Here is a 24440-nt window from a genome sequence, read left to right as displayed (position 1 = left end):
CATCCCCTCTTTTCATATTTTAATATTTTCCGTGGTATCTATAAGACGGTTTTTGTGGAAATATATATATCTACCGGGAGCTAGGACTCTTCTTCCTTAACTTCTCCCATCAATCTTCAAATTTAAAACTATTAAAGGACTAATTCAACCAAAAGATTAAGCTAATGTTTGAAGCCTAAGAATATGTTTTATATTCTATTACAGAAATGTGGATGAAGCATGGGCCCTTTGCTTATAATGTGCGAAATATTTCATTTGAAACTTGGGAGTGGATGAGATTTGAACCCATAACTTTTGATACCATGTTAAAGGATCAATTCAGCCAATGTTCGAAGCTCAAAATATGTTTTATATCCTATTAAAAACTACTACGTACATAAAATTTCAATACAACTAGATTTGCTTTTGCATAAGTTTCACGTGATAAACTTGATGTTTTAATACTTAAGGCCTGTTCTCATATGATTATTTTCAGTTCAGTTCAGTTCAGCTCTAATAAGTTCAGTTCAGTTCAGCTCTTAATTTCCTTCTCTTATATAATATTCAGTTCAGTTTAGTTCAGCTCTAATTAGTTCAGTTTTGTTCAGCCGTATTCAGCCAATGAGAACAGACCCTTAGAGTTTGTCACTCTTTTAAAACTAATCATTTAAATGAATCAAAGGATAACATTAACTTAAACTCATATTAGAGCCATTCTAAGATGGTCCATGCAAAGACAACTTAGCTTTATTATAAAGTCATGCTTCATGTTCATGGGTCATTGTAGATTGTGTTCATTGAATAATTCCCGACCAAAAATCGAGATGAGATTCTAAGAATCATTAAAACATTATTATTAATTAGTACTCGTATTATCAAGTAAAATGTCCAAAAATTCACTCAATCTATTTGTTGACTTATTCATCATGCCAGATGAGTTGAAAAGATCAAGTAATTATGGAAAATTGAACATCTACTAATATATAGTGACATAGTGTACAGTTTATATCTTGATTTTTGTATAATAATTAGTATTTGTTTCTTTATCAAATATGAATGATTTTTTTTTTTTTGAAACATAATGAATAGTAGTATATAATTCCCTCAAAAAAATAAAAGTAAAAGAATAATAATGAATATTATGCTAATGTTATACATTTGTAATCTAATATTTCAAAAGCTTTTGAAGATTTTAAGTTAGCTTTGATTAATTAGGATTCGAACTAGTTACTTTTATTAATCGTTAATTCATTATGATATCCTATAATAAAAATATAGCACTAGAATGAATAACAATATTATGCTAATGTTAATGGATCACAAAATACATTAATTAAAAGTCAATTGGATCAACTTAATGCTTTTGAAAAACAATACATATTTATATGATTCTGTAAAAATAGGCTATAATTCTCTTGGAAAGTTATTAACCAAGATTCACGTTTACGTAATCACACCTCTTAAGTATACATTTGTTGTCGTCTACTCTATTTATAAGTTTTAATATCACATATTATTAGCTTGGAATCTAATGATTTGTTTTAGACTACTTTTATCCCGTTCAAAAAAAAAAAAAAAAAAAAAAAAAAAAAAAAAAAAAAAAAACTTTATTACAAGTTACGTATGTAGAATACATTGTTAGTATCATCACCAACTCATATACGTAGTATATAGATGTCTTTCCTGTTTCAACAATCATTTACTCAATACAAGAAGCTAACTATTTCGATCCCGATAGACTAGTGTACTACATACTTCAATTAAGTTGGTTGGTTAAGTCTTGGGTGTGGTATTTAAAATATGAGATCAAATCTCGTCTATATCATTATTCTTCTGAATTTTCTTACAATCAAAATAGTATACGTAGTATATATGGTGTAGTACTCCGTACTTGATTAGTTTATTTTTAATAATTGCACTTTTTTATTGCGGTTAAACTTAGGGTATGTTCACATTATTAAATTGAGCTGAAATAAAATGAACTGAATTGATTGAAACTGCACCGAACTGAACTGAACTGAAATTAAGCTAAATTGAACAGGGCCTTAAATTGATAATGATGTGAAAATAAATCTAAACCCATGTGACAAAAAAATGAAACAATGTTAGATTGAAATAAATTTATGCGAGTGGTTCCATGATTGGTGATAGACGGCTCTCGGCCCCCTAGTGGTCCAACTGTAGATCACCGTTAGTTAGGTGAGGAATATAATGCACCCTCCCCACAATAATTATTCACATTTTTAAATAATTTGAATATTGACTCCAAATATAAATCTCCATTTTTTCAAATTCAGATACATGGTTAGATTTGCAATAATAAAATATTTGTAGTAGTCATAAATTCAAATATCATTCTGAGGTTGATGTGGTCGAATAATTAGCTAATTTGGTGAAATTCACGAGATTTGTTCTTTTCTATCACATTTAATGCACCATACACCCTAATCTCTAATCAAATTGAGCAACTAATGTGGTAAAATAATTAGTTGATTAAACTACGAGTATTTGTTAGTTTTTTCACACATTTGTGCAAAATAAAATGTTAAAAAAAAACACGATGTGGATTATATTATACAAAAGATGAAGGATATCCCGTGAAAAAACCGTAAATCCTATCTTCCTTCTTTATCTAGTGAATGAAACATACAGTACCTTTTAAGGACAAATGTTGAAATAGAGATATAAAATGGAAGGCATGAGAATATGAAAAAGGTTAAGTAATGATTCTGCAGTACAATGACACCAATTCACAAAGGGGAAACATAAGATTACCTGGGATTCCACTAAACTAGGAACAACAACAACAACAGAATATTATGTTCAAAATTAATGCACTTTTTAATGGAGACAACAAGAAAAAGCTCATTGTTTAAAAGTCAGACAACACACTTAGAAAAAGCCAAATCTGACAACTCAAAAACATTCAATAGTATTTTTTAGTGCTAATAATTTGAATATAAATAATAATTATATAAATTTTAAAAAAATATATAATAGTCTGTTTCACTAAACATTAACAGCTCTGTATCACCTAACATCATGAAAGATGATTTACAAACAGTCATGAGTTTAATGATAATTACAAATAAATGCCAAAAAGAAAAAAGAAAAATAAAGAGAAAGAAAAAGAAAATAAAAACAAAAAGAACATTAACATGTAAATATTAATGTAAAATACACAGCATTGCACTTTTTTCTTGATACTTTCTGTCACCACTACCAAAAATTTGCTTACACAAGAATGAAGAAATGAAGCTGTACACTAATATGCAGATTTTGTTTTTTTTTTTGTTTTTTTTTTTTTATGAGTAAAAATGCAAGAATGCAACAAGATGAATAATGAAATGAAAATATACTTTTGAACTTATTGGAAAGAATCTATGCTATTGGTGCTTGTGAAGAAGCAATGATGAAGATAGAAGAATCCCAACTCTTTCCCTTTTCCCTGCGCCGAGCAGGGATGATTATAAATATGAGGCCGATCCTTTGGAACTTAAGGTGGTAATGGAGGAAGAGAGAGAATTTGAATCGGAAGAGCTCTTGAGTTCAGGGCAAGGCTCGGGAGAGACACTCTTGGAAGATCCAACAACATCGGAACACACCCAAGCTGAAGTTGAGGTTGAAGCTGAATTCAAGGATAAGGAGATTTCTGACAAAGTAAACTCAAAAGGAGTATTTTCAATACCAGTGAAGCTACCAGCTACTGTAATATTTACCCCGACAACATTATTGATTGTAATTTGCTCCAAAATGGGCAGGGCACTTGGGTCATATTCTTCATCGGGGTGAGATTCATATTGACCGCTTGCAATAAATGCTGTGTGAATATTTTCCATTTCAACAGATGACACTTCTATGTTCTTTATGTATCCCCCTCGTCCTGGTGCAGTTCTGAAGACGATACCTGTGAATGAGTTTTTAATGTCCAGATGTTCAGCTAGAACATGAGAAATTCCACCAGACATCTCACTGCCAAATGCCACGGCAGAACCTGTTGATGCTTGAAGGTTGACTTGTTTGATATGCACACAAGTCGTCGGCCTATTATATTTTATACCATGCTCGTCCCAGCCGCTTTTGAGAGTGATGGCATCATAACCCATGCTTATGTTACAATTTTCAATACACATGTGATCTGAAGAATCTGAAAATACAATTTCAAAACAAGGATAACTCAGAATATGCAGCAAGATTATATGAGAAGGCAAATAACTGAAAGTGCAGTTGGGGTTTGGGGGTTGCAGATCAACACTGGCTTTCGATAGTGTGATGATAATGACAGTTCATTACCTTTCATAATAGCAAATCATTATTATCTATCAGGACATTTCAGACAAGTACAAACAGATTTACAAAGACGTACTAGAAGAAAATTGATGAGATCTCTACAGTGAGACCCCAGTGACTCCTACGTAAATCTGCACATACACCAGAACTATGAATAATCCACTAAACCTCAATATCTGGCTTCAGGAACAAGATTAATGCACAAATTCAAAGGCAATAAGGATTTAACTTGGATTTCTTGCTTACAGGCCCTTTCAGTGGAGCCGAAAGTTTCATGAACTCATTGTATCCTTTTGCCACAGTGCGTTTGCTCATTTCAATTAAGCATGAGTACACACAGTAGACAGCAGTTTCTTAAATGAGTTATAATGGATTAAACAAAGAGTTTGAGTTGACTGTTACAAAGGAGGTGGTTAGTCAGCTTGTGCTAAGTTGAAGATCTAATGGAAAAATCTCCTATGCAATCGAAAAAGTATACAAAATTAAACATCTATCTTTGAAAGAAGCGACACTAGCTGGATGAAGCTCAAATAAATTGAAACAATCTAAACAAGCAAACATATTTCTCACGAAGTATGTTAGGTTAGCATCCTATCCAAGTAGATGAGCAAACAAACAAAGCCAAGCAAACCCTTTCAAGCAGTTTAAAAAAAAATTGAAAAAAAGGCCTGCAAGTACATGCTTTCCTTAAAACTTTAGATGTAGCAAAACCTGGTAAGGTTAGCAAGATGTTGTGTTGTGTCATGTTGCACCACAATGCTAGCAAGGCATAGGAAAATGCACAATACAAATGTCCTTATGTCAAGGACAATGACATATTCAAAATCATAGTCACGCATTAAACATGCTTTATACGATAACTGAGCGGTCTGAGTCAATTACACAATTAAGATTGCCCCATATAGTCACAAAGTGGCTCACTTGTCTAGCCATCCAATTTCTACATAAAGCTTAGGCAAAGCCATGTTTAGAATATAACTAATATGTATCCAATTGTCACAATAGGGGTCTTTGTTTATCTGCTATTTTAGTGGATTACTTTTAATATCAACCTTTATACATGTTAGCATTTGGATACAAGGATAAATCAAACATAACAATTTATTATACTGTCATATAATACCATATAAGAAATAGATTCTAACCTGGCACAATACCAATTGTATAAGGTGATGAAGGTGGTGAATAAGCTGATATATTTTGTACGAGTACATGACTGCATTCAATAAAAATAATGATAAGCAAAAACAAAAATTCAAACAAACATTTGTAAAGCAAGAATTTAGATTTTTACCTGCAGTAAACCGGATGAATGGTGTAGGCTGGTGCATTTAAAAATGTTAAGTTTGAAACTACAACCCCAACGGATTCCACAATCTCCACCAGATTAGGGCGACTATGATTTAATGTATGAGTGAGAAAACTATCCCACCAATACGATCCTTGACCATCAATAGTTCCATCATTACCTAATAAATTAAAGTTAATTAAATACATATTATAGTCAAAAGAGTAATAAAAAAATGTGTAATCAAATTTAGTAATATAAATATGTAATCAAATACAACTTACCGGTAATTACTACATCAGATAAATTATATCCGTTTATTAAACTTCGATATCTACTTCCCGGAACATCTATTCCACGACCATATGATGGCAATGGATCAGTTACTCCCCAATGATCTGGATTCTGCACATATTGAATTTACACAATATCAAACCATCTTTCATCATATTGTTAGCAATTATTAAGGTAGTTCTACTTAACAATCTCAATCAACCAATATATCTTAATAGCTAGATACCCCTTGGAATTAGTTTTGTTAAATAATAACACTATTATACAAATTACTTGTTTATTTGAAAGTATTTTGAAAAATTGTTCTTATTCAAGGATATGATTTCAATAACTCAAAGATATAATGAATGCAACCTAAGCTAAGTAATTCCTATTCTAATCCTATCAACAAAACCAATGTACTTTGTAGAATAAATGCAAAGTGAGCAAAGTATATATATACAACACATAAGAGTACTATAGCTCAGCAAAGCAACTAAACCTGTGATCCGAGGATAATAGCATCCTTCTCTAAGAAAAGAGTGAGGTGGCTAGTAAGATTGAAACTCCCGGTGAGCCACTTCCCTGGTGGCACATATAATTGTGCGCCACCCTTATCAGCAAAAGAGTTGAGATAGAAAATGGCATTTTGAAACGCTCCCGTATTCAATGTTTTTCCATCTCCAACAGCGCCAAACTCGACAATGGATACACTGTGAGGTCTAGGGTCCAATTTGGGCTTGTGGCTGCATTGTTCTTTGGTATCGTTACCAAGTACTACAATTGCATTGCTAAGCGCCGATAGCAGAAGCAATGCCACCTATAAAGGAACAGAAAAAATGATAAAATGTTAATTAAACACACTTACAATCACTATCATATAGAATTACAAGAATCAACCCTAAAAAACAGAACCAATTGCATAATGCAGACCAGTAACCAAAGCATCCAAACTCAAAAATCCAGTAAACTTCATTTAAAGAGCAACGAAAGAAAGACTAATGAAATGAATGAATTAACAGTTTCAGCAAATCGAGTTTGACCAAGTCTGCCGCATGAATTTCCCAGAATGTCAGAAAAACCAAGAAAAAATAACACTCATTTACCAAATTCAGCAGCTTAAAATACTGTTACTACTTAAACACAAAACAAAGTACAAAGAAACTGATCCAAATGGTCATTTGAACCCCGCAAAATTACCAAATAAATCGAAATAAATCCCTAAAAAAACAAACAAACAGACAGCAATCAACTGAGACCATTAACAAGAAAACAGCAAAAAAAACAACAGAAATTCCAATTACAAATTTACTGAACAAAAAAACAGAACAAATCTCAAAAAAATTGCAAAAATTCAAAATTGAATCACATAAAATTAAAGATCTCATCTATTCAACTCACAATTCAATCAATGTCATCAATCCAATGCAAGAAATACCCAGATCACGAAATCTGCTGATCAGCATTCTAAAACCCAATTAAAAGCAAAAATTCTGTGGGAAGGGGAAGAAATTTCCAATCACCCCACAAAAGAAAAAAACATACTTACTAGCATCTTCATGGAGTAGTGACACAGCTTCTGCAAATTTTGTGCAATGGAGAGGAGAGAGAAAATCGGTAGAAAGAGAAAAATTAGAGAGAGAAACAGTCTTCCTAAAAAAAACAACAATAGACGCACAACACAACCAATGACCTAACAACAGCTACAATAAAAATCTTGCTTCACAACAACAAGAAAAAAACCCTCAAAAAAAATAAAGATTTAATTTTTATTTACTATAAAAATGGCCCATTTTTGTAAAAAAATAATAAAGATTAAAACTTTATATATTTTTCTTATTACCCTTTTTTTGCCCCTCTATGATTATGGTTGATAAGTAGTGTTGATTATGTAAACGACAAAATAATCAATGGGGGCATCAAGAGTGACAGATGAAGAAGAAGAGGAAGAAGAAGAAGAGGGGGAGAGAGAAAGTAAGAAAAGAAATTCACTTGAAAAGGAAAATAAATAAATAAATAAATAATGCAAATTAATAAGGACTATAGCTTATTTTTTAAACAAGGAATGCCAGCTCTCAATTGCATGTGTATGAGCATGAAATCTTTGAAAAATAACAAAGAATTTGTACTTGTAGACCCTCCAAATGAATTGAGTTTGGAAACTAAGCTTGCATTAGGGTTAATAATTAGGGTAAATGTCAATGTAGGGAATAAATGATGTTAATAATTACTCGAATGCTAATTAATAGTATTAATTGCGTTCTATGTTTGGGTTTTCCTGAATTTAAAAAGACGTTTATGACCGACAAAAAATTTTGTAACGACCCCCTCTCCCCCGCCATTCCTTCTCCCGCTTTTTCTCTTCTTTCATGCAAAGTAAGACTGAGTGGAGTGTGAAATCAGAGAAAAAGTTTTGTTCGTGTTAAATGTACTCCATATTTAATATAATTATCAAGGTTGATGTAGCATGAGTAATTTTCCAATAAAAAATTAATATGAGTAGTAAGGAGAACATTTCGTGTGAAGCGAGCTCAACTCTCCTTTTCATTATGTGATTCATCCCTATGAAGATACAAGGTGTCAAATTGGGTTTTGGTTCCAGTTGAAACTAGTCATGTTTGAGTCATCTTAAAGTATTGTGCCCGTGCAAAGCAAATCTTTGATGAAGTCAACTTCTAGTTGGATCTTAGGGCATTTTCTCTTCAACTTAATTCAATTCAGTTCAATTCAGTTCGTTCAGCTCCTAATTTCCTTTTCTCCTAAACAATTCAGTTCAGCTCAGTTCTGTTCAATAAATCAAAACAGACCCTTATTGCATATATATGTGCCTAGAAACTTAGTATAAGGTTAGCGGCAAATAAATTGCATTATAAGAATGATTTAATACTCTTGTAACATACGGAGTATACTTTTATATGTCTTGTTTGACAATTAGCTTTAGTTATTAGTTATTTTAACTAGTTGTTTGCATTAGCTGTTTTGACTAGTTAGTTGTAATTAAGTTGTTTGTCAGTGTAAAAGCGCTAGATAAATAATTGTTTGCTATTGAGGGTAGTGTTGTAGTGGACTAAGTATTTATTTAATTTGTTATCATATCCTCTATTATTATTAGGGTTTTAAATCTTTTATCAACTTATAAAAAAAAAAAAAAATTATATTTTAATATTAATTACAAAGTTGAATTATACATTTTATCATTGCCGACTTAACAAATTTCAATAAAATTCTATGAATGAAAATCTGAATACCAAAATTTGAAATACCTTAAACAATTGACAATATATATTTCGTATTTCTTTCAATCCAAATTAGATTACACGTTTTGACTGTTATCACTATTCACAAACTCCATTTTAACTACCACGTGAATATTTATTTTAGGAAAATTTATTAGTATCCGAAGAGGGTTCTTGTTAATTAGAAACCACCTTTTAAAAAAATAAAGAAAACACCTTTTTTTTTTTTTTTTTTTTTTTTTTTTTTTTTTTTGCCAAACACAACCTTAAGATGAATCATGACCTTTGACTTACGTCTTTGGCATTGACTTTTCTCTAGCTCTCACTGGCTTTGTTTGGTGAAAAGCTGAGGCTGATTGTGTTAGCTAATTTTGATTAGCTGGTTATGTTAACTGTTTTGACTAACTTATTTTATAAACTGATTTGTATTAAAGTAGTAAATAGTTGATTAATTAAAGTTGTTTGAGCATGCGAAATGACCAATAAGTGCCATTTCACCGTAAGATATTGAATAAGCTAATTGAAACTACTTCTTTTTCTCCATCACCATGTCTTTCCTTTCCCCCCTCATTATTCATTGCCATTTTTATGTGATGTGGTTTTAAGGCTAGGTGGTGTGGTTTTTCAAGTGGTTCAAAGTTGTTTTGAGACTAGGTAGGCTTAGGGCATGTTCTCTTCAGATTATTTTCACTTCAGTTCAGTTTTTAATTTTCTTTTCTCATAAAATATTCAGTTCAGTTCAGTTCAGTTCATGCTCTTGGACGGGATGAAAAAATTTTACTCCATATGTTTAAATGTTTGTCCCACTTGAGATGCTCCGCACTGCAAGATCTACTCGACGATCGTAGTTTTTATGAAGGAAAATTTTATTTGATTCAATATCTTATGTATTTGTTAACGTTGAATCTCTATTGTACATGTTGTATGACTTTTAATTAATGAAATATTTTTGCTATTCAAAAAAAAAAAAATTTGTTTGTCCCACTTGGTATCTATGCAGTTTTAATGCAATTTATTTTATAATTAAAAAACCTCAAGTTACACATTGAAAAAATCATAAAAACTAAAAATTAAGATGAATTTTAAAAACCTCAATTAATAATTTACTTTTTTTATATTTATCTCCTCATATTTCCCACCCATTTTTTTCTATCACATTTCTCCTTTACTTTGAATTAATTCCCAACAGGTTGTACATATATTGATATATACTCCACAACAATTTTAGCTTTCTAAAATTCGGTGTCGATTAAAATGGAGGATTTTTAAAAACAGATGGAAAAATTATGAGTATGTCATTGTATTTATGGTTAAAAATGACAAGAAAAATGACAATTTCTATCAACATCCCATTATGGTACACCTATTAAATCATACGAGGACAAAAAGAGTATTTCAATTTTCAATCATCATATTATTATCATTAATAATTAGTTGAATGCATAAATATAACAATATACAATGAGCAAAAAATTAATAGTTGTAGCTGACGATGTTGGTATATAGGGGGTGGGTAGTAGACTATAGTAGTAATAAAAAGGGAAATATTTAATAGGTGTACTTATGTTTAGAGGTTTTCACCTAAAAGGAAAATTAAACTCTTTCTATTTTTGGACTATTTCTTTTTAGGAAATTGGACTCACTTTTATATTATTTTCAACAAATATTTATGTTAACTTCACTGAAAATAGTATAGTGCACCCGGGTGCACCATGCGCATGGTGCACCCGGAAAGAACATTAGACATATTTTAAAGAACATGGGCAAAAAAAAGAACATACTAGTGTTAGAAAAAGAACATACCTATGTTTGATAAAAGAACATGTTTGTGTTTGACAAGAACATGACATTACAAAGAACATAAAGTCTTTACAAAAAGAACATGTTATTTTTCATGGTTATTTAGGTGTTGAACGTGTTTGAAAAAGAACATTATATTTGACAAAAAAGAACATGTTCGTGTTTGACAAAGATGTAGGTGATCATTGGGTGGGCCGGGCCAAGGTTAAAAAATCAGCTCACTTCTCGGGTCGGGCCAAATTTTGGGCCGAAGTTTTTGTGCCCAAAATTGTCCGACCATGCGGGCTTTTCGGGTCGAGTAAAAAAATCAACTAAAATGCATAATACGCATTCCCAAACCCGCCCAATAAATTAAATTTAAGGGCCGGGTCCGACCCAATTTTGGGGGCGAAAAAATTCTGCCCAAAACCCGTCCAAAATCGGGTCGGGCCGTTCTAACTTTGATCACCTCTAGCCAAAGAACATAAAGTCTTTACAAAAAGAACATGTTCTTTTTTCTGGTTACTCGAGTGATTGATTTTTTTTTTTTTTTTTTTTTAATGTACATACATTAAAGAATATATTGTATAATATAAAGAACATATTGTATAATATAAAGAACATATAGTTCAAACTCAAAGAACATAATCATCAAACTTAAATAACATATTATGCTCATGTTCTTTATAGTTTATAATATATATAATGTTCTTTTTTTGCCCATGTTCTTTTAAATATACCTTATGTTCTTTTCGGGTGCACCATGCGCATGGTGCACCCGGGTGCACCAACCATACATTATGTTAACTTCACTTATACTTCAATACTGTAATTTAAGCTTAATTAAGCTTTGTTCTATTAATCTTATTTCCACTTATTTAATGAAAAACAAGTTTAAGAAAATAAGTTTTACGAGTAGTAAGCAGAGATAAAGGTTAATAAGGTAAGACTACTCATGTTCAATTAACAATTAAAACATATGAAGTATTTAAGTAATGTCTAATAACAAATAAGTTCAGGTAAATTCAAATTAAATAGATCATATATATTTAAATAAGGTTAATAAAATTCACGAAGTTAAAGATATAATTAGTGACGAAAATGGTTTAAAAAAATAGTGATAAAAGTACATAAATGAAAAAAAAAATGTTCAAAACTTATTTTTTCGAGTTTATACTTCTCTTCGATTTGAATTGAATGATCCATATTGACTTTTGTACTATTCATAACTTGTTGAAATTGTCTTAATGTATTGTTTTCCTATATCATCTTTTTGGTGTTTAATTAGAGATTCACAAAGGCTAATAATGAAAATCTAACCACTTTAACATATTACTCAAATTTTAAATTAGCAATGTGCCGATTAAAATAAGATATGTATTTTGGAATAGAGAAGGTAGCAAGTAAATGTCTGTTCACATTTACTGAACTAAACTAATTAGAGTTGAACTAAATTAAATAGAGTTGAAATGAATATTTTATAAGAGAAGAAAGTTAGGACCAGAACTGAATGACAATAAACTGATTGGAACTAAATTAAACTGAACTAAAATTAAGCTGAAGTAATAGGTCCTTACTCCTTTTTTTTTTTTTTTTTTTTTTTTTTTTTTTTTTTTTTTTTAAGACCGAAATAATATCAATTTTTCAAACAAAAAAAAAAGTGACTAAAAACGAATTATGGATTTGAATAAGGGTGATTAGAAATAGTAGAAAAACAAAAACAGAAGAGAGAGAGCATGGGGTGTCGAGTCCGCATGTGGCTTGACAGGGTAGATTCGGTATAAAAGGGCCCACCATTCCTCCAATCATGTCCAAAAAGGCTGCTAGCCTGGCAATCTCTCTAATCACCATTCATTCTCCAAAAACCATCACAAACCAACAACAACAACTACTACTACTCCTACTTTGCTTCTTAAGCTTACCACTTCTTTCACTCTCCTTCTTGTCTTATTTTCATATCTATCAATCTTATTATATTATTATTAATGGTGCGTTTTATTCACCCGATTTTTATTTACTTGAACTTATTAGTCCTTATTAGAACTTATTTTAGTTATAAATTGAACTTAGATAGCCCTGATTAACCCTTATCACAACTTATTTTTCATGAACTTATCTTATTTAAACTTACTAACTCTTATTTAAATTTATTTTTGCTTAAATGAGTTGAAATAATGTGAATAGAATATGGCCTAAATTGCTCGATTAGTGTTATAGGAGTTACTCAGTAAGGGGTATATGGGCTACTCTGTTGGTGCTACATGAATAATTCAGTCAATGCTATAAAAGTTACTTTGTTATTTTACAATAGGTCACATAGTATGACCAGCCGCCCACAAGACTGACTATAATATTATTACTTGGTATTATTGTTATTACTGTTAAGGAATGTTGTCGATGCTTTATGTCATTTCATCTTAATGCAACTCCTCTTTGTCATGCAACTACCATTTTCTAATTATTACTAGGTATATTGTCTTGTAATTAATTTGGTTGTTTATTTATTAGCTAAATTGGTGGTAATAACTAATAAAGAAGTTGCTATATGGACATGTTCATTTCAGCTTAATTTCAGTTCAGTTCAGCTCTAATCAGTTCAGTTTTAGTTTCAGTTTAGCTCCAATCAGTTCAATTAAGCTCCTAATTTCCTTCTATCATAAAATATTTATTTCAACTCTATTCAATTCAGTTCAGTTTAGCTCCAATCAGTTCAGTTCAACTCATTTTAGTATATATGAACACACCCTATATATATATATATATATATATATATATATATATATATATATATATATATATATATATATATATATATATATATATATATATATATATATATATATATATAGTATATGGTTGTGACCCAATAGAAATATTATTAATGAATTGGGTGAGAAAGATGCATGTGCAAAACTTGAACATTGATATGCATATTTTTTTTACGCTTTATGTAAATTCGATTTTTAACTATATCAGATATACTTATACTTCATGTTTCTCACAAAGAAGATGGAGATAATGAACTGAGATATAAAAGTAAATGATTTCCATCTCCTTCTCTATTTTGTAAACAATTGGATAGTGATTGTCTAAAATGTTGAAGTGTACAATGTTGCGAATTTTTAAATAATTTAGACTACTTGTTACATACTTTTGTACTTCATTTCATATATAGTGGAGTAGTTTGTTAACTAATGTGTTTTTCTTTCATAATTCATGCATATTAAGCATTGTACGTATTCCACATGCTAGAAAGGAGCCCAATATATAAGTTAGGCACTTATGCTAGCAAAGGTATAAGTCTTGTTGAGGCTTAGACTATTCTCTCAATTGACATATGTTGATTTAATTGATTATTAGAAAAACCTAATTAGCGAGTGCGTTTGAATTCATTAAAACTCAATTTGTTTAAAGTTATAAGTAATTAAGTAATGTCAATGACTCAATGGATGGTTAAAATCTTTTGTTCATGAATTATCTAATACAGTCATACAGAGTAATGTTATAAAATTCCAATGATTGCCCACTCTTTTGGTCATCATTTACTTACCCCTACTCTTAACAACAAAGTTCAACCATTGAACCCATGTAAATTGACTATCCATTTCACATGAAATAACTACACTCGTCTAGTGCTTTAGTGCTAAGGCGTGTCAATATAAAAGATAATTACATTAGTAGTCATATTTGTCTGAGATAACTTAAAAGAGATCGAATAACATATTGTTTGGGTAATAATTTTAAATGTTAAATACTTTTGGCCGGTTCTGATTTACTGAATTAAACTTATTAGAGTTGAATATTTTATGAGAGAAGGAAATTAAGAATTAAACTGAACTAATTTGAGCTAAATTGAATTGAAAATAAGCTGAATATAACATACCCAAACGTATTATAATTGTGTAAAACCAATAACACTAGTGGCGGTTTTATCTTGTGCACAGACCTATAATCCATGCACCATATCGGGTTGAGCCCCTCAAAGGTATGCGGGTATGCCCCAATATTGGATCCTTAACCCGAACCCGCAAAACTGAAACTTCAAAGTTCAAACACTTCCTCCTTCTTCCTATCATCAGACAACAGAAGCCAAAACCCCCAAAACCCTCCCAAAACCCTAATTGAAATCGCAGAGGAGAGAGAAACTCGAAACTCCAACAACAATGGCGCCCAAAGATAAATCCCAGATTGCCAAGAAAAGGAAACGTGATTCGGGCAGTAAAATCGAAGCAACATACCTTTCTAAATTAGAGAAGAAACCCAAAAAACTCACTAGTAAACCCATTTCTGCTAAACCCTTTAAAAAGAAAGTGGAAGTTCCAGTTAAGGATGGACCTTTGTCGAAAAAAGAGCTCCGACAAATTGCAAAGGTTTAATTTCATTGAATTTGGTTTTTATTGATTTTTTTGAGATTATATTTAATTGAATGTTATGTTCAAATTAATTTGAGGAGTTGGGGTTTATTGGGTGTGTTTGGATTTTAATTAAAGTTGTGTAATTTGATGGTTGTGTTGTGATTTGCAGGAGAAAACAGAGGCCAGGAAGAAGAAGAGGAAGAGACATTTTACCCTTGAGCAAGTCAGTATTTCATTTCAATCTACATCAATAAAATAATTGTTTTAGTCTTTATGGTTGTGAATTAATATTCAAAATTGTTTAATTATTCGTTATCGTGATGAAATGGGTGGAACTTGATCATTTCTGTGTGAAATGGTGTGGTGAGTTTTTAGTTTTTGTTTGGACTGTTAAGCCTTTGTTAGAGTTAATGCTAGCAGGTGTGTTAATCGTCTTTTAGACAGTGTGCAATTTGGTGCCTAGAACTAGAAGTAAATTGAGTGAAGACTTTCATTGCCAAGACATTCTAGAAAAGATAACAAGTCTTTGCTCGATGTTAAGGTTACCAATTAAGTGTGGTGTACTGGCAGTATATACAACTAATACAAGTAGCCATGGAGATAGCAATGCTTTCTCTGTTTCGTATTGATTAGTATTATTGACCACTACAAGCTCTAGCAAAGGAGCCCAAGAGGCATGGAATGCCATGTGCGATTATTTTCTTGTGGTTGGGGACTGCCTTTTGGGGGGGGGGGGGGGGGGGGGAGGAGGAGGATTGAAAATAACAATTACATTTAAGGTAGAAAACATGACTTAAGGTAGAGTGCTTTGTTGTTTTGTCTCTTCAAATTTTGACCTGTGTGGCTGTGTCAGGCCATCTATACTTCAATGTGGGTATGAAATCTGTTCCTGAACCCTTGTCAGTGGATTGTGAATGTCTTTGTTGATAGTTATAACCTTCCTGAAGCAATTACCTTTATCTGGCTCACCTTTGAATCTACCTTTGTGTAGGAGCTAGCACTATTATGGGAGAAGATGAGGCGTCGTAATATTTCCAAAGAAGAGAGATCAAAGTATGTCACTAAAAATGTGTAACAATGGGATTTTTTTTGCCTAGATAGCTACATGTTTGTTCACTCATTCACCCAATTGCTTCTAGGTTTGTTTCTGAGGCATTGCAGAAAATGAAGGGTAAAATACCAGAAATTGCTGGCTCTCATATCTCATCACGTGTATTGCAGGTGATGTGGTCTCATATGCAATAATTTTGTGGAATCATACATTATCCAGGTTGTAGGAATTTATCTATTGATTAACATGGTTGCTTGTGATTTTCATCATTCTACTTCAGACATGCGTTAAACATTGCTCAGATGCCGAGAGAGATGTAGTTTATGAGGAGTTGAAACCACATTTACTCACTCTCGCCTCAAGTACTTATGCAGTCCATCTGGTGACCAAAATGTTTGACAATGGTATATAACCAAAAATTATGATCCATATGATTAAAGACTTGCTCTTTTTGATGCCTTTTGTTCATGTTTTCCTTTTTTTTTTCTTTTCTCTGCAGCTTCCAAATCTCAGCTGCCACGCTTGATCTCACTACTTCATGGGCATGTTGCTTCACTTTTGAGACATAGTGTTGGTTCTATTGGTATGTTTTACATAAAATGAATGTGCTTGAATCTTTGCTCTTAAGCCTTAGTTTATCTTATTGATAAGCAAAAAACATTTATCTTGTGACATTTCTACAATTAAATCCACAAAATTATCCTAGTTTGCATGTCATTTCCGTGATAAAATCAACATATGTAGGGCCCGTGTTTAAGAAAAAGTCGGAGTAAGGGATAGTTCAAGTGGTTGGAGCTTCCCTCCCAATTCCAGTAGATTCCGGGATCGATTCTCATCCCCACCCTTGTGGCTCTATAAACACCAGAAAAATATTTAAGAAAAAGTTGATTTAATTACAAAAATGCCACTAGATAATCTTTTTTTGTTTATCATGAATTTGAATTCTCTCGTAATAACTAATAAATGCTAAATTATTAATATAAGAAGCCATAAAATTATGCATGTTTTGTATGGTTTAGATTTGAAACTGCTTTTAGTTTAGGGTCTCTTTATTGTTTCACTATATATTTGTTTTATTTCTTTTCATCATACATCTACAGATATACTGCTATATATTACATATTTGCTATCATTTTCTGTCAGTTGTTGAACATGCATATGAAATGGGAAATGCGGCACAAAAACGTGAACTCTTGATGGAATTATACTCTACCGAGCTCCAGTTGTTCAAAGATCTGTCAAATATTAAAGAGAACAAGTGAGTTTCATTCCTATGTAGTCACTTGACATTGTCTCGTGTCTTAACCTTAATTTACTGTAGTGCGGCTAGTGCCAATATGCTTTTGTAGTGCACGGGGTTTTTGGTTATCCTTCATGATATGCTTAGTATATTATGGTTAGTGCACAGGGTTTTTGTAGTGCACATATTTTTAGGTTATATGTAATCTGTTTGCTAGTGTGAATGCCTTTGCAGACTATTAAAGTTGCTTTGCTGGGTATTTGAGACCTACTTGTAATTAGTTCTTTCTTGGATGTCCCAGATTTATACAGTTTAATTACAAGAGAATCATAATTATTTTGAAGGTGGAAGTGTTAAACTCAGTTCCTAGGGCAAAAAACTACATTTCTTGTTCTATTAAAATTGCAAAATTATGATCATTAGTACTTTTGTTGTATGGCACAATATTTATAAAACATAACAGTATTGTTTAAGGGGGCAAACAGAGTAGGTGTGAAGGAAGTACTTTTTTGTGGAATTGTTGCAAACTTTTAAGTCGTGGGATTTTTAAGGGAGTAGGGTATAAAAAGTAGAACATGTGGTGATCTCATTGTCATTGGTTGTTAGGGCTGAAGCAAAACTATACTTCATATGCAAATAGAAATAAAAATAAAATGTAAAAGAGAGTAAGAAGCATAGTCTTTTGTCTAACCTACACTGCATGACCTTAATGATTGCATGCACTTTGAAGTTAGCCTGTCCGATTTGTGCAAAGATGAAATTAAAGCAATGGATAAGGTCTAGAAGAATTGTGTCGAATGCTGATATGCAAATTTGTAGATTTGATGCACAATACTATTATAATGTAGCATTTTAATAATTTGAGCTGTTTTGTTTAATTTGTTTTTTTTCAGGATTGTTGATATAATATCTAAAATAGGCCTTAAAAAGTTATCTGTTTTGCGCCATATGACTTGCGTGATTCAACCTATTTTGGAGAAAGGAATAGTTGATCACTCAATCATTCACAAAGCTTTGATCGAGTACCTCAGCATTGCTGATAAGGTATATATCTAGTTATTTACCCACTAAGCTTATTGTTGTGGCTTCTGTTGTAAAGTTTTCTGGTGAAGGTGTTATTATTATTATTGTTATTGCCTCCTTCCTAATTTAGTTTTTGTAGCTCTCAGCAGAAGACGTTATTAAACAATTGTCTGGATCTCTCCTTGTTCGGATGATTCACACAAAGGATGGTTCGAGAATAGGGATGCTCTGTGTCAAGCATGGTAGTGCCAAGGTCTGTTGACACATTTTAGTTAGCAAGAATTAGAGATCTATGCATTTGGTTACCTTTGACATGAGACTTGAACTGATTTTTTCTTTTGCTACATCCTTGTCTTAGGAAAGAAAGAAGCTTGTTAAGGGAATGAAGGGACACGTTGGGAAGATCGCCCATGATCAATGTGGAAGCTTGGTATGGTTACAAATGGATTATTGTAGTCCAGTTGGATTTATGTCATAATTTCTATAATCTCTTTTTCTAATAGAATACTTATAGAGCTTCTGCAATACGTTAAACAAATTCAGACCATCTATAGTGTTGTAAGCAATTTTTTCTACATTTAAATTATTGACATGCCTAAGAATTCTGTAAATACTGCATGTGAGTACAGAACTCTTCACTTAGTAATTTTAGATTTTTTTTTTTTTTTTTTTTTTTTTTTTTTTTTTTTATGAGTTTATACGAACTGGATTATTGCCAACAGTTTGCAGGATTAAAGAAATATTGGCTTATATCTCTTGACTTTTTCAAGTATCTTGGCGATATTTAATCACTTTCATTGCTCTTTCTGATGGTGGAATGTCAAATTCGTTTTAAGTTTCAGTTTCTCTTTAAGAAGGTTGTTTAGCTATTGTCTGTGTAGTATCAACTAAGAGAAACATTATCCTTAGTTGATATCATTTCTAGCAACTCTTCTCCTGATACCTATTTAAAGCTCCTCACTGAAAATGCTTTGTAGGTGCTATCCTCTGTTCTATCAACTGTTGATGATACAAAACTTGTTACTAAGGTTTGGCATCTCTCTTCTTTCCAAATTTTATTTGGGGTTGGGGGATGTAACTGTTACATTGAATCAGAGATAATCTATATTTGCTTGCAATAGTTCTGAAATCTAAGCATAACGTTTCTTCTAACAGGTCATCATTCGGGAGCTACAACCAATCCTGAGTGAACTTGTTTTGGATAAGGTGCCCCTTTAACCTTTTGAATTTATTATTTCATTGTTAGGGAGGGGACAATGTAACTGTTACAATAAAAGAGATGCCTGTCATCCCTATTAAATTCAGTAAATGTGCACTGCTTTATTTGTTTAGTTTTGATTAATACATTTCTTCACAAGAAGCTGATTTTGTTCCAAACTATAGGCCGCTTTGCCTATATCGTATATTTGCCTAATTATCCACTTATCCAGTGGCATCTGTAGTTTCCGACTAATTTTTTTCTCTTTTCTTTTTTGGTGGTGAAGAGTGGGAGGCGTCCTGTTTTGCAACTGTTGCATCCAGACTGTCAGCGTTATCTTAGTCTTGATGATTTGGCTTCTTTAAATGCTTCAATTCCTTCACTTTCTCCAAAGGCAAGTCATCCAATCTTTGAGCCCCATTTTCGATCTTCCCTTTTGCATTATCACTGTGCATTTAGTGCTCATTTCTGTTACATATTATAGCAGGCTGAAAATGAAGCAAATCACAGTGAGGACAAGCTAGTTGAATCTTCAGATAACGATGAAGAAGATAAGGAAGTTGAACATGTCAACAAATTACTTGCTAGTGAAGCCGATGAAAGCATGGAACCTGAGGAAGACACCCACTTGGCTGAGGGAGGTAAAAAGGATCCTTTTGTCAGGAGGCAGGAGTTGTTGGTGAAAAGCGGGCTTGCTGAGGTTTGTTGGTTAATTTATTTTGGAGGAACTGATCCATCTTAACCAAGTTTCAAAAACCATAAACCATTGTTTGTTAGAACTTGCTTTTTGGAATCGGTAATTGGCAAGATTAATGAGTGAATATTTGCTCGAATATGATTTTGAGAGTGATCTTTGTGGACTCTTTTCTGGATAATATATTTATATATTTTTTCCACAACCATGGGTTTTTCCTATGCTTTTGGAGAATTGACCTATGTGTGCTTCCACAAGCTTAAGTGCTTCACTCATGTTTCTTTTCTTTGGCGAGTTTTTGACTTTATTTTTTATTTGGGGGTTGGGGAGTGGGTATTTTTTTAGCCTTTCTTCCCTATTTAGTATCTGGGTTGGTGACTTGGTGTGATAATTTTTGTAGATGAAATATGCTCAAAAATATTTATTAAGTGGATTTCTTCGACCTTGGGTCTATTAAGGGTGACATAACACCTAACTTCTTGATCATCTTGCAGAGTCTCGTTGATGTCTGCATTGAGAGTGCAGAGGAATTACTCAAGTCTAATATTGGAAAAGATGTTCTATATGAGGTGCTTTTTTCGATTATACCACTTTTTCATAAATTGTTGATTGTAGAAATTACTTATCCTTTTTTGTACAGATGTGACTTTCTACTAACAATAGTTTTCCTTTTCTGAATCATTTTTTTTTCCAGTATCACAATTAATTCATATAGTTATGCAGATTCTTATTCAAGGCACTCATAATAGTCACAACTCATCTTTTTTTTTTCTTGTTCAGGTTGCCACTGGGGGTGTTGATGGAATTCTTCATCCAACGTTGGACGAAAAGTTGACAAGCCTTTATGAAAAAGTGGCAACTCTTGCAGCTCAGCCTAAGTCTGATGAATCAGAACATGTTCTTGAGAACTTCCACTCTAGCAGAACCATTAGAAGACTTGTGTTGGAATGCCCAGCTTTTGCCTCAATTCTATGGAAAACAACACTAGCAGGAAATTCTAAGCTATGGGCGGTTGGTCATAGGTATGTCCTGCTCCCGACATCTCTTATACTTTTCATTTGTCTATAACTTTCTGATCTATATTTTTGGTATGTCTTCAGTGCAAAGGTAGTTGCAGCGTTTGTCGAGTCGTCAGATCTGGAGGTCCAGAAGATGGCCAGCAAGGAGTTGCAACCTCTAATCAATAGTGGTGCTCTTAAAATCTCTGAGACTAAATCAGTGGAGAAATAAATTATCTCTCAAATGAGAAAAATATATATACTACGTATATTAATGTTCTGATTCCTGAGTATTATGATCAATGCTGTCTAGAATATACAACCCAGGGCTGATGGATTTCACATCAACGATATCAAGCATTTCAATGGTAAATCACAAGCGGCTTCACCACCTGCAGTCAGAAATTTTGGTCGAACAATATTATTTTTGCATATTCCGAGATCAGTATGTAGTTAACAAATGTCTTTTTTTTTATGCTGTTACACTTTTTTTTTTTAATTTTTTTTTGGGTGCTGAACTTGCATATCTATAAGGGGATCATTTCGGTCCAGATTTTGTGGCTGATTTTTTTTTTCTCTGGTATAATACCATATAGCTGCTTTAGATCCAGTTCTCTTTTTGATAGCCAATGGGTTGTTTGGGTTATAATTAATGGGTGAATTTACAAAGAAAACCCTACCAGAAATGGGTGAAAAGAGGAGATTTGGTTAGCCTATTTGAAAAGTGCTATGATCTTAGTATTTGATTTCTGCTCTTGGCTATAGATTTTTAGATTCTGATCTTAGTACTAGATATTTGTATTTGTTCAGGTGCTTATTTTTATACCTTTTATAATTGAATCATTTGTGTTTATATAAAGATTTTCCTGGAATAATCTTTACCACTCTGTTGTATTAGTTATAAACTTTGAAAGAATTTTCTAAGACTAATATCTTTGGGATTCATGACAACATTATTCTTTTGATCAGTATTATACATGTTTATCTATCGTTCAACTTTTCAAAAAAGAAAAAAAAACTATCATTCAATTTTATACTTTTTAACTTCTAACGGTACATTTAATTATTTTCTCTTGAGGAAATACGAATTATAAAAGAGTACACTGATATGGAGACCTAAATTGGTTGGAAATAGAGTTGTTAAAAGTTGACCTAACCCGAAATACCGATTAAAACCCAATTATTAACCGAACCATCTGAACACGAAAAAATGGTGACCCAAACCCGACTTGAAACAAACCCTAGACTCGAGTTGACCTGAGTATGTGAGACCTGAACCCGAACATGAACTGACCTGGAGATGACCCGACCCGAATGTAACCCGTAAATTATTGACCTTAACTGAACCTGACTTGAACCGAAATTGACCCAAACCCGTTTTAATCCGTCAAAACTCGAATTTAACCCGACTTGTTACTAACCTGACCTGAATTCAACTCGATTCGTTCGGCCGTTCCTAACCCGACCCGAATTTAACCCAACCTGTTAGAAACCCGACCTGAAATCAACCCGACTTGTTATTGACCCGAGCCAAATTAAACCCGACTTGTTAATGACCCGACCCGACTTTTATCAGATCTATTACTTACCCGACCCAAAAATTCAACCCGATCTGTTATTAACTCGACTCGAAATTAACACGATTTGTTATTGACCCCACCTATATTCAACCCAAATTATTCCCGACCCGATTTCAAATCACCTTAAATGCAATTTAGACCACCTTATTATTGTTGATCAAAGCATTTTGTCTAGGGAGACCAAGTCGGTCCAGGCCAGCAAAAGAAAGGAGCATCATCCTGAAGTTTAAGAGTTAAATATAGTATATATTTGTTGTATGATCAAAGGAGATAATTATTTTCCTAAATTATAGACTGTAGTTCCCTAGTATATTGCATTGCCATATATATTATAGTCAAAAGAAATAATTAGCTTGATAAAAATGATAATTATCTATTTATAATCAGTTGAACCAGAATATGACCTAACTTGGAAATGACCCGACCTGATTGTAACCTGCAAATTATTGACTTAAACATAACCCGACTTGAATTCGAGAATGACAGAATATGATTCCGAGACGTATTCCCTAGAATTTTGAGACTTTTAGACACCGGGTCTCGAAGACTCAAAATTTTTTCAAAAAGGTAGATAATAGCGTTTAATTTTAGACACCAGGCCCTGAACTTCAAAATTTCTCAAAAGGCCTTCAATTTTGAATTTTTTGACTTTTTTTTCGCCAGAAAATAAAAATTGTCGAAATGTTTACAATGGTCCCTCATACCTTTCGGGAGTCCAATTAGGTAGGTAGAACCATCCAATTAGTCTTTAAACGACCTATTTACCGATTTATATCTCTTACCAATTTCATTAATTCAAGCCTAACACGAACATTTATGACAACCTATAATGATTATTTATAGTTCCAAACGGCATTATATGACCCCGAGATGTATTCTCTAAAATTTAAAAGCTTTTCGACAATAGGCCCCAAACCTCTAAAATTTCTCAAAAAGTGTGGATATTAGCCTTCAATTTTGGAAATTTTTGAGTTTTTTTTTTTTTTTTTTTTTTTTCCCGAAAATAAAAATTGGCGAAATGTTTACTATGTTCCCAAATACCCTCCGGGAGTACCATTGGGTGGGTGGAACCATCCAATTTGCCTTTAAACGACAAATTTACCGATTTACAACTGTCACCGGTTTCATTAATTCAAGCCTAAGACAAACATTTATGACAACATATAATGATTACTTATGGTTCCAAACGAAATTATATGACCCCGAGATGTATTTTCTAAAATCTCAAGGCTTTTCGACACTGGACCCCAAAACCTCCAAAATTTCTCAAAAAGCGTGGATATAAGCCTTCAACTATGGAATTTTTTGACTTTTTTTCGCACGAATATAAAAATTTTCGAATTGTTTACCATGGTCCCTAATATTCTCCGGGAGTCTAATTAGGTGGGTGGAACCATCCAATTTTCCTTTAAATGGCGAATTTACCGTTTTACAACTTGCACCGATTTCATTAAAT

General features: G+C 32.5%; 2 protein-coding genes across 3 annotated transcripts; one reads left to right on the top strand and one right to left on the bottom strand.

Annotated features, from left to right (window-relative positions):
- Positions 1-3115: 3115 nt before the first annotated feature.
- LOC145631421 (putative polygalacturonase) lies at positions 3116-7828 on the bottom strand. Its single transcript, XM_081683488.1, has 6 exons — positions 7380-7828; positions 6333-6650; positions 5842-5962; positions 5564-5738; positions 5415-5485; positions 3116-4126 (listed from the first exon to the last, which is right to left on the bottom strand). Exons 1-6 carry the CDS (start codon positions 7389-7391, stop codon positions 3447-3449), a joined length of 1377 nt encoding a protein of 458 aa, XP_081539614.1. The 5' UTR covers positions 7392-7828; the 3' UTR covers positions 3116-3446.
- Positions 7829-14940: 7112 nt separating this feature from the next.
- Positions 14941-22252, top strand: LOC145629968 (pumilio homolog 24-like). Of its 2 annotated transcripts, none has more exons than XM_081682210.1 (17): positions 14941-15215; positions 15370-15423; positions 16192-16253; positions 16340-16421; positions 16532-16655; positions 16751-16834; positions 17395-17509; positions 18385-18535; positions 18654-18767; positions 18873-18944; positions 19492-19542; positions 19670-19720; positions 19999-20106; positions 20200-20412; positions 20901-20975; positions 21187-21428; positions 21507-22252. In XM_081682210.1, the coding sequence occupies exons 1-17, from the start codon at positions 15009-15011 to the stop codon at positions 21634-21636; spliced, it is 1935 nt and encodes a 644-aa protein (XP_081538336.1). In that variant the 5' UTR covers positions 14941-15008; the 3' UTR covers positions 21637-22252. The 2 variants fall into 2 exon arrangements, with proteins under 2 accessions (XP_081538336.1, XP_081538334.1); XM_081682208.1 differs by having other exon boundaries at positions 20197-20412.
- The last annotated feature ends 2188 nt before the right edge of the window (positions 22253-24440 follow it).

The sequence above is a fragment of the Chenopodium album genome, chromosome 5 (genome assembly GCF_948465745.1).
Source record: "Chenopodium album chromosome 5, dcCheAlbu1.1, whole genome shotgun sequence".
NCBI classification, from domain to species: Eukaryota; Viridiplantae; Streptophyta; class Magnoliopsida; order Caryophyllales; family Amaranthaceae; genus Chenopodium; species Chenopodium album.
Note: the sequence above shows the minus strand (reverse complement) of the source record. Positions and strands in the feature narration are given on the sequence as shown.

Excerpts from the sequence above, each read along its gene's own strand:
- LOC145629968 (XM_081682208.1), top strand. The coding sequence starts at position 15,009 with ATGGCGCCCAAAGATAAATCCCAGATTGCCAAGAAAAGGAAACGTGAT. Across the intron at positions 16,656-16,750 it reads GACCAAAATGTTTGACAATG|CTTCCAAATCTCAGCTGCCA; the intron begins GTATATAACCAA and ends TTTTCTCTGCAG. Across the intron at positions 20,976-21,186 it reads GAAAAGATGTTCTATATGAG|GTTGCCACTGGGGGTGTTGA; the intron begins GTGCTTTTTTCG and ends TTTCTTGTTCAG.
- LOC145631421 (XM_081683488.1), bottom strand. Across the intron at positions 5,963-6,332 it reads CTATTATCCTCGGATCACAG|AATCCAGATCATTGGGGAGT; the intron begins GTTTAGTTGCTT and ends CAATATGTGCAG. Across the intron at positions 4,127-5,414 it reads TACAATTGGTATTGTGCCAG|ATTCTTCAGATCACATGTGT; the intron begins GTTAGAATCTAT and ends TTGTATTTTCAG.